Raw genomic sequence first — 14,907 nt, forward strand, 5'->3', positions numbered from 1 at the left:
ATAATGATTTTCAGGTTCAGATTCTATATACAAGTAACCGGATGATAGATATGGAAGCGGTGGTTTTGGGGAAAAGAGTATTTATGACATTTGTTTATGGAGATCCGGTCCAACAAATGAGGGATCTGGTTTGGGAACGGTTAACTAGGTATAGGCTTGCAAGGGATGAACCTTGGTTTATTATTGGTGATTTAAATGAGATTACCGGAAATCATGAAAAAGATGGAGGAGCCCTGCGAAGTGCGGACTCTTTTGTTTCTTTTAATGATATGATTCGAAATAGTGGTTTATTGGAATTTCCGGCCCGAGGTAACAAAATGTCATGGCAAGGTCGTAGAGGAAAAGGAAAAGGGGCGTTCACGGTTAGATGTCGTTTAGACCGTGCATTGGCAAATGAGGAGTGGCATACTCTTTTTCCTTGTTCTTATACAGAATACTTAGGGATGGTGGCGTCCGATCATCGACCCGTGGTAGCGTTTTTAGAGGATAAAATTTCCAGGAGGAAGGGACAATTTCGTTTTGATAAGAGATGGGTTGGACAGGAAGGTCTTATGGAAACAATTTCCATGGGCTGGTCCGATCAGAGTGTAGAAAGGAAGGATGATATAGTGGCAAAAATTGGGAATTGTCGACATAAAATTGCGAGATGGCGGAAAAATAATCCACCTTACGGAAAGGAAAAAATAAGTGAGTTACAGAAAGCTCTCGAAGAGGTACAATCAGATGACACAAGATCGCAGGAGGATATAGTGGAGGTGTCTAGGAAATTACAAGAGGCATATAAGGACGAAGAAGAATATTGGCAGCAGAAAAGTAGGAATATGTGGTACTCTTCTGGGGATCTTAATACTTAATTTTTATCATGCTTTAACTAAGCAAAGAAGAATTCGAAATAGGATTGTTGGTTTGTATGATGCTGTGGGAAATTGGATTACAGAAGACAATAAGGTGGAGAAAGTGGCTGTAGATTATTTCCATGATTTGTTTACTACCACTTCACCTTCAGATTTCGATGCTTTTCTTGCAGAGGTAACGATGGGAATAACTCCTCAGATGAACCAACGCTTGCTGAGGCTAGCGACTGAGAATGAGGTTAGAGAGGCTTTGTTTATGATGCATCCTGAAAAGGCACCAGGACCGGATGGCATGACGGCTCTCTTTTTTCAACATTCTTGGCATATTATAAAGCAGGATCTGGTAGAAATGGTAAACAATTTTTTGGTTTCTCGAGAAATGGATCCAAGGTTAAATATTACTAATATATGTATGATTCCAAAGACGGAGAGGCCAACTAGGATGACGGAACTGAGACCAATTAGTCTATGTAATGTTGGGTATAAAATTATTTCGAAGGTTTTGTGCCAGCGTTTGAAAGGGTGTCTTCCGTCCCTTATTTCAGAGACTCAATCGGCTTTCGTGCCGGGGAGGTTGATAACTGATAACATTCTTATTGCTCAGGAGATGTTTCATGGGTTACGGACTAATAAGGCATGTCAAGGAAAGTATATGGCAATTAAAACGGATATGAGCAAGGCGTATGATCGAGTGGAATGGGATTTTATTCAGGCTTTACTGGAAAAAATGGGATTTGATCTTCACTGGATTAAGTTAATGATGGAATGTATATCATCGGTTCAATATAGAGTTTTACTGAATGGCCAACCAAGGGGTCTCATTATTCCACAGCGTGGATTACGACAAGGAGATCCTTTATCACCTTATCTTTTTATATTGTGTACTGAGGCTTTGATTACAAATATTAAAAAGGCGGAAAGAGAAAAACAGTTGACAGGTATGAAGGTAGCTAGGGCATGTCCATCCATTTCTCACTTGCTTTTCGCGGATGACAGCCTTTTCTTTTGTAAAGCACAAAGAGAGGAATGTCAATCTATTCTCCGGATTTTAAAGGAATATGAGATGGTTTCAGGTCAACTTATTAATTTTGATAAGTCTTCAATCCAATTTGGGCACAAGATTGAAGAATCAGTCAGACAGGAATTAAGAGATATTTTGGGTATTCAGAATCTTGGAGGAATGGGAACTTATCTTGGATTACCGGAAAATCTTGGGGGCTCAAAGATTCAAGTTTTCGGTTTTGTGCAAGATAGACTTAATAGAAGGGTTAATGGGTGGACTTTCAAATTTTTCACGAAGGGTGGAAAAGAAGTGGTTATTAAATCAGTAGTTACGGCATTGCCAAATCATGTGATGTCTTGCTATAGATTACCGAAGGCAACCGCGAAAAAATTGACAAATGCGGTAGCACGTTTTTGGTGGAGTCCAGGTGGAAGTACAAGAGGAATGCATTGGAAATCTTGGGATAAGGTATGTGTTAGCAAGGAGGAAGGAGGTTTGGGTTTTAAAGACATCACTGATTTCAATACAGCGATGCTTGGTAAACAGTTATGGCGTCTGATTGAGAAGCCGAATACTTTATTCTCTCGTGTCTTCAAAGGTCGGTATTACAGGAATGCATCACCCCTGGAACCGATCCGTTCATACTCTCCGTCATATGGCTGGCGGAGCATCACATCTGCTAGATCTCTGGTTAGCAAAGGACTAATTAAACGGGTGGGATCAGGATCATCCATTTCGGTATGGAATGATCCCTGGCTCCCAACCACTCGCCCGAGACCAGCAAATAAAAACCAACACAATTTTTACCCTGAACTCACAGTGGATGCTCTCATTGATCCTCATTCGCGAAATTGGAATATGCAGGTGATTCGGAATCTAGTGGACCCACAGGATGTGAAAATTATCGAAAGTATACCTTTGAGTAGGATCCAGAGGATTGATAGAGATGGTTGGCATTTCACAAACAATGGGAAATATTCGGTCAAATCAGGATATCAGGTAGAGCGGGTTTACCCAGATAGAGATAAACCACCAGAAATGTTTGGACCTACAGTGGATGCGTTAAAGTCGTTCTGCTGGAAGATTCGATGTCCACCGAAGATGAAACATTTTTTGTGGCAATTGGTGACCGGTTGTATTGCAGTCAAGAAGAATTTACAAGCGCGAGGGATAAATGGTGATTTATGTTGTGCACGATGTGGCGCTGATGAGGAATCAGTTAATCATGTGTTTTTTGAATGTCCTCCAGCATTACAGGTTTGGGCGCTATCCAAGATACCATCAAATCCCGCTATCTTTCCAACAGGAGCTCTTTTTACAAACATGGATCATCTTTTTTGGAGAATTTCTCCGCAGCTAGATGATCATCAGTTTGCATGGATTCTATGGTATATCTGGAAAGGAAGGAATAATAAAGTTTTTAGTAACCTTGATATGGATCCAAGGGAGACTATTAAACTGGCAGAAACAGAGTCCACACTATGGGCTGAGGCGCAGATAGTGAAGGAACAGAGAGCAGGGCCACATGTAGAGGGTTCGGCAGCACCGTTAATCCAAGGAAGATGGTGTTTCACAGATGGGTCCTGGAAGGAGGATAGCGGTTTCTCTGGTCAGGGGTGGTTTAGTACTTTAGAAGGTTTTGAGGGTTTGATGGGAGCAAGGAATGTTAGGGCTAGTCTATCTCCTCTACATGCGGAGATGGAAGCATTACTTTGGGCAATGGAGTGTATGAGGAACTTACGACAATTTCAGGTTACATTTGCAACGGATTGTTCTCAATTGGTGAAGATGGTTTCGGAACCAGAAGAATGGCCAGCTTTTGCAAGTTATTTAGATGATATTAAAGTCCTGAAAGAGAGTTTTTCCCGCTCAGAGATTGTCCATGTGCCAAGAACGCAAAATACAAAGGCGGATAGCCTAGCACGTAGTGTCAGGAAGCAGCCGTCTTTCGTCGTTCACATGGATCGACATCTCCCAGTTTGGTTCACAGAGTCTGTATGAGTCTGTTTATGCTGATGACAAAAAAAAAAAAAAAATACCATTATAATTATCAAATGTGTGTAATGGTTAAGCTACAGTTATGACAGAAGACTCACACATAACAATCATTCGGTGGCATCAATCGTCGCCTAAACTTATTAGATAATCATAGACAATCATCCGTATGATTTCGACACTGATCTTATAAGAGTCACGAAAATTCATTGTGGTCCATCTCTAATATCTGAAAACCCCGTATATTTACGTACTAGATTCTTGGTTCAAATTGATTCAAAATTTAAGTTAACCTAAGATTATTTTAAGATTGCTAAAATAAATGAAACATGAAATTGATTCAAAATTTAAGAAGAACATATTTATAAGAACGAACGCAAAACGTCTTTTAATCATTCACGCGAAGACGCGTAAGTAAAATTTTATTTGCTTCCATGCTCTTTTGTTTTTGTTTTCGAATTTCTATCTGCAACTCTTCTCTTTCAACATATAGAGAATCACTAGTCCATATACATCAAGTTAGTTTACTATTTTTAGGTCCAAAAGCGAAGTAGATAGCACGATCAAACTAATTGGCATAAGGAAAAAGATATGTGACTATTTTGACTTCGATCTATTTCGATCACTAAACAGTAGTATGTTGTATATTCAAAACTCAGCCGTAGCAACAATCATTATCATCATAACCACACATGCAGAGATAGTCAGATCTTATCCAACGGCTAATAACTTCATCAAACTATTTATAAAGCTGTGTATTATAGAAAAAATAAGTTTATTTAAAAACCATTATGACTTTTTATTTCACTCTAAGTCACTTGTTGCTACTAGGGTAGTTTTTGCTAATAGTTTATGACTTTTTATTTCATATATAAAACCATCTCTTTGTCCCAAACAGTACGGCCCCTAGATTGAGAGCGAATGAAAATCTACTTCAAGACTTGGAACTTATTATACGAATGCTAAAAGTGGTTCAAGAACTGGACCCACTTAGCCTAACCCAGGTCACACTATTCACCACATCGAGGCTCCAACTTTTATATTGGCAACATATAAAAAACGTACTTTTATGTGCATTCTCCTTTTATATACGTACTAGGGTCGGCCCGCCCTGCGGGCGGGATGTTATTTCGAATAGTTAAAATAAATATTTAATATAAATTTTTATTAATTTAAAATTTAAATATTAGTTCAGCTCTGTATTTGTTTTTCTTTTTTTTTTAAGTCTAAAATATGGCTTTTGTTGTGGTTTTATAATTCAAAAAAAATTTCAATATTATTTAGAAAATAAAATGTGTATCAATGATATAGAGATATACAATCACATCCAATGTTGTCGTCAACCTAGATCTAATGTCTGGACTGTTCTGTTTATAATATCTGAGAAGGACATCGACAAAGCATTGGCTTGAGAAGGAATATGAGCAATGTGGCTACCGTCGTTGTTATTGACGGCTGAAAGGAGGGGCTCCAGTTTCTGAGGTTTTTCCTCGTCATTATCTACTCAAAAATTGACAATGCGAAGAGCGACACTATTCTTTTTGAACTTTTTCCCAACCTCCTCCAAGGAATTCTTTTCATACTTGATTGGGCTAAAAAAATAGAAGCGCAACATAAGCATCAGATAGCTTAAAAAAAAAAAGAACAATAGGCAAGAAAGCTAATACCTTCCAGGAAAAACAATAATCATTTGGCTGTTGATTCTTGGTGTTACAGTTTTGCAAGTACCTGTGCTAAACACCTGTAAGAATGGCTTCCTTCTCCTCATCATCCAATCATTTTCCAAGTCCAGGAAGAGGAAAGGCGTGTATTAACACTTAGCCACTGAAATCCAACCATGTACATAAATAATCACCATCATTTTCAAGTAAACAAAGCCACAAAACATTAGAGAGTAGCTATTTCCTCTTAAACTTGGTCAAACGATGGTGTCGGTTTAAAAAGGTAGTCTTTTTCGGTTTGGTGTATGTAAAACGTATCTTCCTATCAAACTCTGTTAGAGAGTCAATTTCGCAATAGTAAATATTATAAACAATCAAATGAGAAAAGATATCATGGATATAGTGGAACTTACGGCTCCTCTTTCGATTTAGATATAATGTTTATGCTCTTTAGATCCTCATGATCAACACCACAAATCACTCCAATCTGTAACAGAAAAAAGAATCTAATCATATCAAATCAAATAAGATTAAAAAATCAATTTAACTAAAATAAACCTACCAAGAGTTAATGCGAAAGTTCTAAGAAGACGAAGACACGTTCATCGTTCTGCTACGTTGTTTAGTTGTCGGAAACTCAACTGCCGATCTAAACAGAGATCCGCAACTCTGCTTGAAATCAAAATCCTTTTACTTTATAATCCTCTCATGAACCCGACTGATCTTAATTTTACTCTAACTCCTTGAAATCAAAATCAGAGTAGGCGTAGTCAAGACTCTAATTCCTTTATCTGCAATGGCAAAACACGAAAAATCCCCTAAATCACAGATAAAAAGGACAATCCAAAAGCTCTAATGGAATAGAATGTACCTGGGTTTTGGCACCGCAGAGAAGATTGACAGCTTCGGTTTGAGCCTATAATCTCTATTTCTCATCAACTCGAAGTTGTTGATGTATATCATAGTCCACTACACACAAAATCAAAATCCATGAATCAAACTAAAATACTCAAAATCAGAAGCAGATGAAATTCAAAAATCACCTCGAGCAAATGTTGAAGATGAAGATAGTATAGTTTGAGAGATATAGAAGATGGTTTGGAGGGGAGCAAAGCATACTTTTTTATACTCGGAGAAACACCACATCTAAGAAGATTAACACATATTGAAGTGTAGATCGTGGATAAAGAAATTAAGAACATGTTCAATGCAGTGGATCTGAAAGCAAAATTAAGAACATATTGAACATGACTTTAAAAGCAAAATCACCTTAATAAAGATCTAAAATTCAAAAGCTTGATAATGTTGAGATTACAAACCGAAATAGTTTAATCTTACCATGAACATGAGTTTAAGAACATAATCACCCTTGAATCCAGTAAGAGCATACCCAGCCCATCAGCTCCCCACGTTTATGGCTTTCAGAATCTGAGGAATTTCATCTCCTCTGCAAGAAAGGAAAGTCGATACGCAGTCTCGATCTAGCAATTAGGGTTACAACGCGAAGCACCTCTCTTCTGGGCTGGACGCAGCCTCCTTTCTCAGAACCCAACACGCATCAAACAGAAAAAGCCCATCACGGTAAGCTTTAATGAAACGCAGCGCTTCAGACACGTGTCGTGTGTAGAAAGAACGACTTATCTAGCTGGCGGGTGACGTGGAGGCACCAGGATTGAGAGAACTGTACTTTATATATAAAGATATGTTTACAGAAAGATGAGCTAAGCCATGTGAGCCAGATGGATGACGGAGGGCCCAAGAGCCCACAACTTTTGGGGTTTTTTTAGTGATAGAGATATATACCGCATCTTACTGTTAGTTTAAGCATTGAAGTCTTATTCTTTATCTTAAACTTACATGCTTTAAGTTTACTACTATAAATAAAAACTTCTACTCCTTGACTATCAAGTCACTTGCTTCAAATATCTTTTACGTCATCAAATTGATAAGTTGCATTGATCATAAAGAAGAAGATGGGTTTAATGCGGTCGATACTTCCAAATGCAAATCAAATCTTCAAATTACAGTCTATGAGGAACAGAAAAGGATCACCATCATCAACAACAACTTCAGGGCTTGTTCCTAAAGGTCATGTAGCGGTTTACGTTGGGGAAGGATTGGAGAAGAAGAGGTTTGTGGTTCCAATATCATACTTGAACAATCCTTTGTTCAGAGAGTTTCTTAATCATTAAAAAAAAAAAAAGTTTCTTAATCATGCAGAGGAAGAGTTCGGATTTCATCACCCAATGGGCGGTTTAACGATTCCTTGTCGAGAAGAAGCGTTTCTTCAACTCATTACTTCTCATCAGCTGCATTGAGGATTGAGGGACACAATAATTAATATTTAACTAGATCTCGATTCGCGCAACAGTGCGGATTTTTGTTTTTATCTATTTTTATATAAATATTTTGTTTTCAATTCTAAATAGGTATATATTATAATGTATATGTGTCTATCAATTTTTAAAACATAATAAGTTTACTAGTATATTTTTCATTGAATAGATTGTTTCAAACTTTCACATGTATTTGTATCTTCTTCTATATATATTTTTCAGATTATTATTTTATTATTAAAATCGTAATTATATATATAAAGATTAATAAAATATTATTTTATTGTCATATTCAAATATATTGCAACATTTCACAAATTTAGAAAGTTTTTAAAAAATTAAACTTTTCGCTTCATAGATTTATATTATCGAGTAAATAATTAAACATTTAGTTTTGTTTAATTTTTAAAATAAACTATATAGTTTAAAATTTGTTTTCATTGGTTTAAGGTAGTAAAGATTAATCATTGTTAGATAATATGATTTTTGTTATTTAAAAAAAATCTTTATAATTTTAAAAGTTAACATCGACAAATATTTAAATATTTAGCATATAGAAATATAGTATTACAAGATTAAATTATATATATTTAATTTATACTATCTATAAATCCAATGGATCATCTATTGTTTAAATCTAATTATTGATAGCCCGATAAAAATTTATGGTAGCACAAAATTTAAATGATAAAGTTATATATTAAATGTAATATAACTTTCTACGAATATATCCATTAGGTCTATTTTTTTTAAAATCACACATAAATTAATGTTGTGACTTTTGTTTTAATATATAAGATTAGTAGTATTGACGGTTTTGATGAAGCTTCTTGTTCTCACCTTCTACGAGGAGAATTACAGGAAATTTAGTTGTGTGTATATGACTGTTTAAAGCTCGTGTTCCGAAATAAGATTGTAAAGTTTTTTTTGAACTGAATAAGATTGTAAAAGTTTTGCTGGTATTTTTCTCAAACAATTTTCTTTGCTAGTATTCATACATAAACCATTAAAATCTCAAGATAAAGAGGCGGATTGGATTTAAAGCTTTAAAAGTTGTCTAGGAACTTTAAAAGATTGAGTTACAATTTAGAATTCCGAAGATAATATTTTGAGCGTTTTCAATACCTACTGTGACATGGTTAGATGATATAGTTCTAACAATACATCTAAAAATAAATTATTATTAAAGTGGAAGCTTTATATATTGGGAAATCTCTGTAACATAATTACATTTATTTATTTTAATAACCAGCTCTGACTTGCGTTATAAATATAGTATCCTAAAAATATAAATAAGACTTCCTGCAGGAGTTTTTTTTTTTTTTGTCAACCCCTGCAGGAGTTTAAACTATTAAAAGAAACTAGAGATTTTTTCCGCGCTTCGCGCGGATTGTGTCTTATAAATTTATTTTATTTATAATATTATTTGTCGGTTTGTTTCTTTTACATTAATTTTTTGTTTTTCCAATGTTAGTTTTTCTTAATTTAAATTTATATGTTTATAGTTTTTCTTTTTTCTGGTTGTGGATGGAGAATTATATTTTTTATTGATGGTTTTTGTATGTAACATAAACTTTTTGAAATTTTAAAATAATGTTATATATAGTACAATTAACACATTAAAGAAGAGAAACATATTTAAGCACATTTTATACAGGTTTTATATACATAATTTTAAACATTATATATGTATATATTATAAGTTTGAAACATGTAAATGCTTTCTAAAGTTAAATACTTGTTCTGAGTTTACATAACTTATCGAAAGTTTTATCTTTTTTAAATTTAAATCACAGAAAAAAATCAAAAAGTCAGTATAGATGGGTTTTATTGGGCTTTTAAATCAACACTGAAAATTTACATGAATCATATAACAACAGTTTTATAAACAACTCGATAAAATTTGACCGAGCCAAAGATTTTCACACAATATGTTCTTTCTTCTTCAAATTGCGAAGAGCCTATAGGCACAAGAAAAAAATCATAATTTTTGTTTTCACTTATATAACATTTTTTTTCCTTTACACACGGAATTTATTACACTGCTATAAGCAATTGAGAACTCTATTCATATAAGATTCACATCTATGCATTTTAACAAAGAAGAATTTTAGCCATCTTTAGTTTCAGAATGAATCAACTTCAGTCATATACACTATATTTTCTCTATGATTCAAATCTTACAATTTTAATATATGTGCAGATTTCCATGTGAAAAAACACGCACGCCATCTATCGTTCAACCTATTACTTTTTCCAAAGTAAACACTATAATCCTCGTTTGGTTAGCTCCACAAACTAATCTCTTTGGATCAGTGTAACCTTTCAGAAAATGATAATCTTAACATCTTACAAAAAAAACAACAAATATTGACTTATTTATATGAATATATATTATTTTAAATCATTATAGTGGACGAAGAAAGCACCATAATTTGTACAACAAATTTTCTTAGATTCACTTCATCATATTCACCATTTTACCATTTTAATTACATAATTTTATATGAGCTTCTTCACCTTTTCCGGTTATTTTCTCTTTATTTATAACTACAATATAAAGTTATAAACTATATATATATTATAAATTAATAATTTATTTACTTTTAAAGTAACGATTAAAAATAGAACATAATTCAATATAGATATATGATTTTATTAATAAATTAGCAGTTACAAATTTGAAATTTTTAGAAATATCAAAAGTTTTATATTAGTTAATTATCTTCTAAATGACATTATTTTAATTCTTTTTGGATGAGAATATTTTGGCTGAGGTGGATAGTCTCAAAAGCCTTGAATTTAGTCCCTTTTATATAGTAGGATGGTGGCTCACATGCACTCTAAAGAAACTAAAATGGGTTGTATGGGATGATAATGTAACCGCGTTGATAATTCAAAACACGACATATTTTCTTCAAATAAATAATATTTACTAAAAATAATTGAAATAGTACTTCGCAATTTTATTTGATAGTGAAACTTATCATAACAAATACGATAGCTCAATCATTGCATATTTAGATTGTCAAGCACATGTTAGTCTCCGTTATTAGGAAGAGATAATTGTGATCATAATCATGCAAATGAAACGCAATAACTGAAATATTCTTAGAATATATAATTACATAATACTTGCGAGGTATAAGAAATATTTAACCATGCGCCTTGAGATCAAACATGGATCTGAATACATTTAGTCAAAAAAAGAAGAAGAAATGCATACATAGAGTTTTTAAAAAATCATAATGTTAGTGATGACGATATTTATAACTATTGTTGTTAAATTCTGGTGTTCCAACGGAGTTTGTTGAGCCAGAAAACTCATATTATTTAAGACCTACAACTTCTATACCTAGCTGGTATATTGAACGTGTTGATTCTACATTGTAAGTACACAGAGAAACTATGCATGTTCAATGTTTCCATTTTCACGACTCCAATCTTAGTATTACACATGAAGGTCCTCTTACAGATTTAATAATAATCATAAATACAAATTTAGTAATAGTTATTACAATAGATAGATATAAAGTTTTGTAAAGTCAATTTTATTTAAGACACAAAAGAGTCATGTTGAGTGGGGCTTTAGGGGTGGGTAACACATAGACCAAAAGCCACCATATTCAAGAGCTGACAAGAGACTTGTCAAAAGTGTATATTTTCATTTATGATGACTTTTGACAAGTCTTTATTCATCATAACTAATAGGACCAAACCTGTTTCATGTAATGGCCAGAGATTTTAATAAGTGGAAGAGGAGCATGTGAGTTCTGTAACTTTGGTGGTCCCTATCTGATTATATTCTTAAGTCACCCAGAGAAATCAGAATCAGCTTTGATGCTTTTCTAGGTAAACCTTATTTTTGTTAAGCGATCCCATGTGAAACCCTGCAAACTCCTAATAATTAAATACAAGAAAAATATGTTGTATTTTCTAGGTAAACCCTACTCGAAATTTGATTCCCTTTACCTCCAAAGAACTCTATAAATTACAAGTAACTTAAACACAACTCCACCAAAAACAGTAATCGTTCTCCGCTATCATAGAACAGATTATTCTTATAGATTCTATAAAACTCTTGCTTTAGACATGGCTATATTGTCACGTGTTAACAACTCTAAACCGTCCCAAAAACAGCAATCTCGTGTTCCAAAAGGACATGTTGCGGTTTATGTCGGAGAAGAGATGGAGAACAAGAAGAGATTTGTGGTTCCCATTTCATACTTGAACCATCCTTCGTTTCAGGGTTTGCTAAATCGAGCAGAGGAAGAGTTTGGTTTCAATCATCCGATTGGTGGATTGACGATTCCTTGCAGAGAAGAAACATTCGTGGGTCTTTTGAATTCTTATGGTTGTGTTGTTTCAACTTGAGATATCTTTTTTTGGGAATCCTCAAAGTTTTTTCTTTCCATTTTATGGATTTTTTTGTTGGTTGTTCCCTTTGTTTATTTCTGCAAAGGAGAACATACTGAATCAGCCTGTAAATATGTTGTGTAACCAGTCAAATCAGGTTATACTATTTGTACTTCCACAAAAACATTGATGAAACCCATTTTCATGTTTTCGAAAATAATCTTATTATTAAAATTCTTTCGGAATATCAAAAGTAACTTCGCTTGATTGATGATTTCTAGGTAGAAGAATCAGTGATAAAAAGAAAAGAAAAATAATTACTGTTTCAGAGATTAAAAACACGAATTAACCTTCCCCAATTACCATGTACTGTACTATTTAAAAAGTCATTACCATTTAATTCGATTCCATTATTTACATGATCATACCAGTAGAATAAATTAATTATTTTGATTTAATCAAATTGTAGAAACTCTTTTTTTTTTTAACAGTTGGTAGAAAATCATTAAAAATTTAAAAAATTCACTAACTGTTTTTTTGAATTATACAGAGGTATCATGGTCTCAACTGAAGTGAATCCAGACTAGTCACGTGTTAGCGGCCAACGTTTTCGGTCTACATATCGGTCCCTTGTCTCTAGCGATACCTAATTTTTAATTTACTAGTGGCTATGACTCGAATCCTAGTGGCTTCACTGTATTGGACTTCATCCTTTGATTGCCGGTTAATTTTCCGCCGAATGGTAAACCCAAAGACCATCGTTACTGAATTATTGCATAGTTCTTGGAACACTAGGGCGACCTAGAGCAAGAGAAACTCTGTACTAGAACTTAACAAAGAATTACAATATCAGTTTAACTAATATTTCGGTGGCAAAAATCAGCCTTGTCTAAATAAACCAAATTCTAGGCATATGGGTGTTCGGGTCGGGTTCAATTATTCATAAACAAAATTTTGAATTTTGAGAAATAATAGATAAAGGATCCGAACTTTTATTTTAAACAAAACAGCATAGCTTTTTAATTAATTGAACTGGCCATGTTATGGGCAAATGATAGGTCTTCGTCATAAGCTTCCTTTTCTTATTGTGATGCATTAACTACTGTATATTGGCATTGTCATTTAGAGGTATGTGATTTGCAAATATTTGAAGTTTGATTTTACATGGTAGATAGGATCATGGAAATTTTGTCTTGTATAAATTATAAGTTAAAGAGAATGACATTTTAACAAAAGAATCACTACTTTTGAGGATCAGATCGCAAGGCGCATAACAATCAAAATAACAGCAATGTATAGTGTAATTCATGATGAATTTTTTAATATACTTAGATTTTTTAATATACTTTAGCTTATAAAACCAAAAGACGTTATAATATCAATATGTAGTCATGTAGACACAAAAATTGTCATAATTTCAACAACAATAAAAAGTTCTGAAATCTTTGTCTAATGTTGTTTTTCACGTATAACAAATGTGGAGTCTCCAACTATAAAATCAAGAATGATTCTAAGACGCATCTATATGATTAGAGACTGAATTGGGTCATTAGATGCGGCTTAGGAAATCAAAGATCAAAATGTAATGATTTGTTAGTTGCAGCTTCAAGACATTGAGGATATTTAAATTTTTGCCAACTAAGAATATTCGCATCTAGCTATCAGAAGAAAACCAGTCCCATGATTGACCAAATTGATTATTTCTTCTATACTTAGATGTGAAATATCAAACTGGTTATCTTTGTCCTGAATTTTTGCTTCATGTTCATTGTTATTTCATACAATGTGACAAGTTGCGCTCATTGTCTTCTTTGAAAGTCCTTTGTCCACTCGTTAATATCTATTAAACGAGCCCACACTTTAATGTTGAAGAGGAGCAGAATATATTTGAATTTTCAACATAATTCATAATTTTTTATATAAGTAAGAATAGAGAACTTTTTTCTTGGAAAGCTTGATGAACGAGTTAAGCCATGTGATATACGATAATAAGTCAAACAACTTGCATGAGAAATAAAGAACCCATTATATGCCCTTAAATCATTGAAACGCTATGAATCGTTTTATTTTAAGGATTTCCATTATTTTATTCAAAGATTTACGAAATCAAATCAAATAAAAAGAAGACCCCCCAACTTGAGGAACACGTAGAAAAATATTTTAACTGTTTGACATAGTAATTAAATTTTCCAAAAACTAATCTTAAAATATAGAAAGATTCAATTTTAAAGAAGATCCCCCAACTTTCTCCCCAAGTTTCTCCTAAAACCTAACACCTCGCTTTGAATCCAATCAATATTATAAATAGGCAACACCGATTTTCTATTCAAACCCACACCTTCGAACAAACCAACAGGATCTACGTAGGATAATATATGACAAACATTTTTATTTTAATAATAATTGAAAAAATAAAGAAGACAATATTATAAAAATTGACTATAAACAAATAAAGATCTATTAAAATATAGATTCAACAAGTATTTATTAATTTAAATGAAATTTTAAAAAGAAACGATCCCGTCCGCGCTTTAAAAGCGCGGGTCAAAATCTAGTTTTTCTTAAACATGGAGAACCAGAAGAATTTATTTAAGTCTACGAGTCTTTAACAATACATATTTAAGATTAAATCCACATTATATATTTATATTGGATATAAATTTTATTATCAAATGTAAGTAACAAACATTTGTGAGCATCCA

The 14,907-nt window shown here is 33.3% G+C and overlaps 1 protein-coding gene and 1 pseudogene across 1 annotated transcript; both read left to right on the forward strand.

Annotated features, from left to right (window-relative positions):
- Window positions 1-4,583: 4,583 nt before the first annotated feature.
- Window positions 4,584-7,942, forward strand: LOC125591734 (annotated as a pseudogene).
- A 3,764-nt stretch (window positions 7,943-11,706) lies between these two features.
- Window positions 11,707-12,433, forward strand: LOC106428758 (auxin-responsive protein SAUR21). The gene has a single exon (XM_013869516.3). The coding sequence runs from the start codon at window positions 11,942-11,944 to the stop codon at window positions 12,221-12,223; it is 282 nt and encodes a 93-aa protein (XP_013724970.1). The 5' UTR covers window positions 11,707-11,941; the 3' UTR covers window positions 12,224-12,433.
- Window positions 12,434-14,907: the final 2,474 nt, after the last annotated feature.

Source organism: Brassica napus, chromosome A3 (assembly GCF_020379485.1).
Source record: "Brassica napus cultivar Da-Ae chromosome A3, Da-Ae, whole genome shotgun sequence".
NCBI lineage: Eukaryota > Viridiplantae > Streptophyta > Magnoliopsida > Brassicales > Brassicaceae > Brassica > Brassica napus.

Excerpts from the sequence above, each read along its gene's own strand:
- LOC106428758 (XM_013869516.3), top strand. The coding sequence starts at position 11,942 with ATGGCTATATTGTCACGTGTTAACAACTCTAAACCGTCCCAAAAACAG.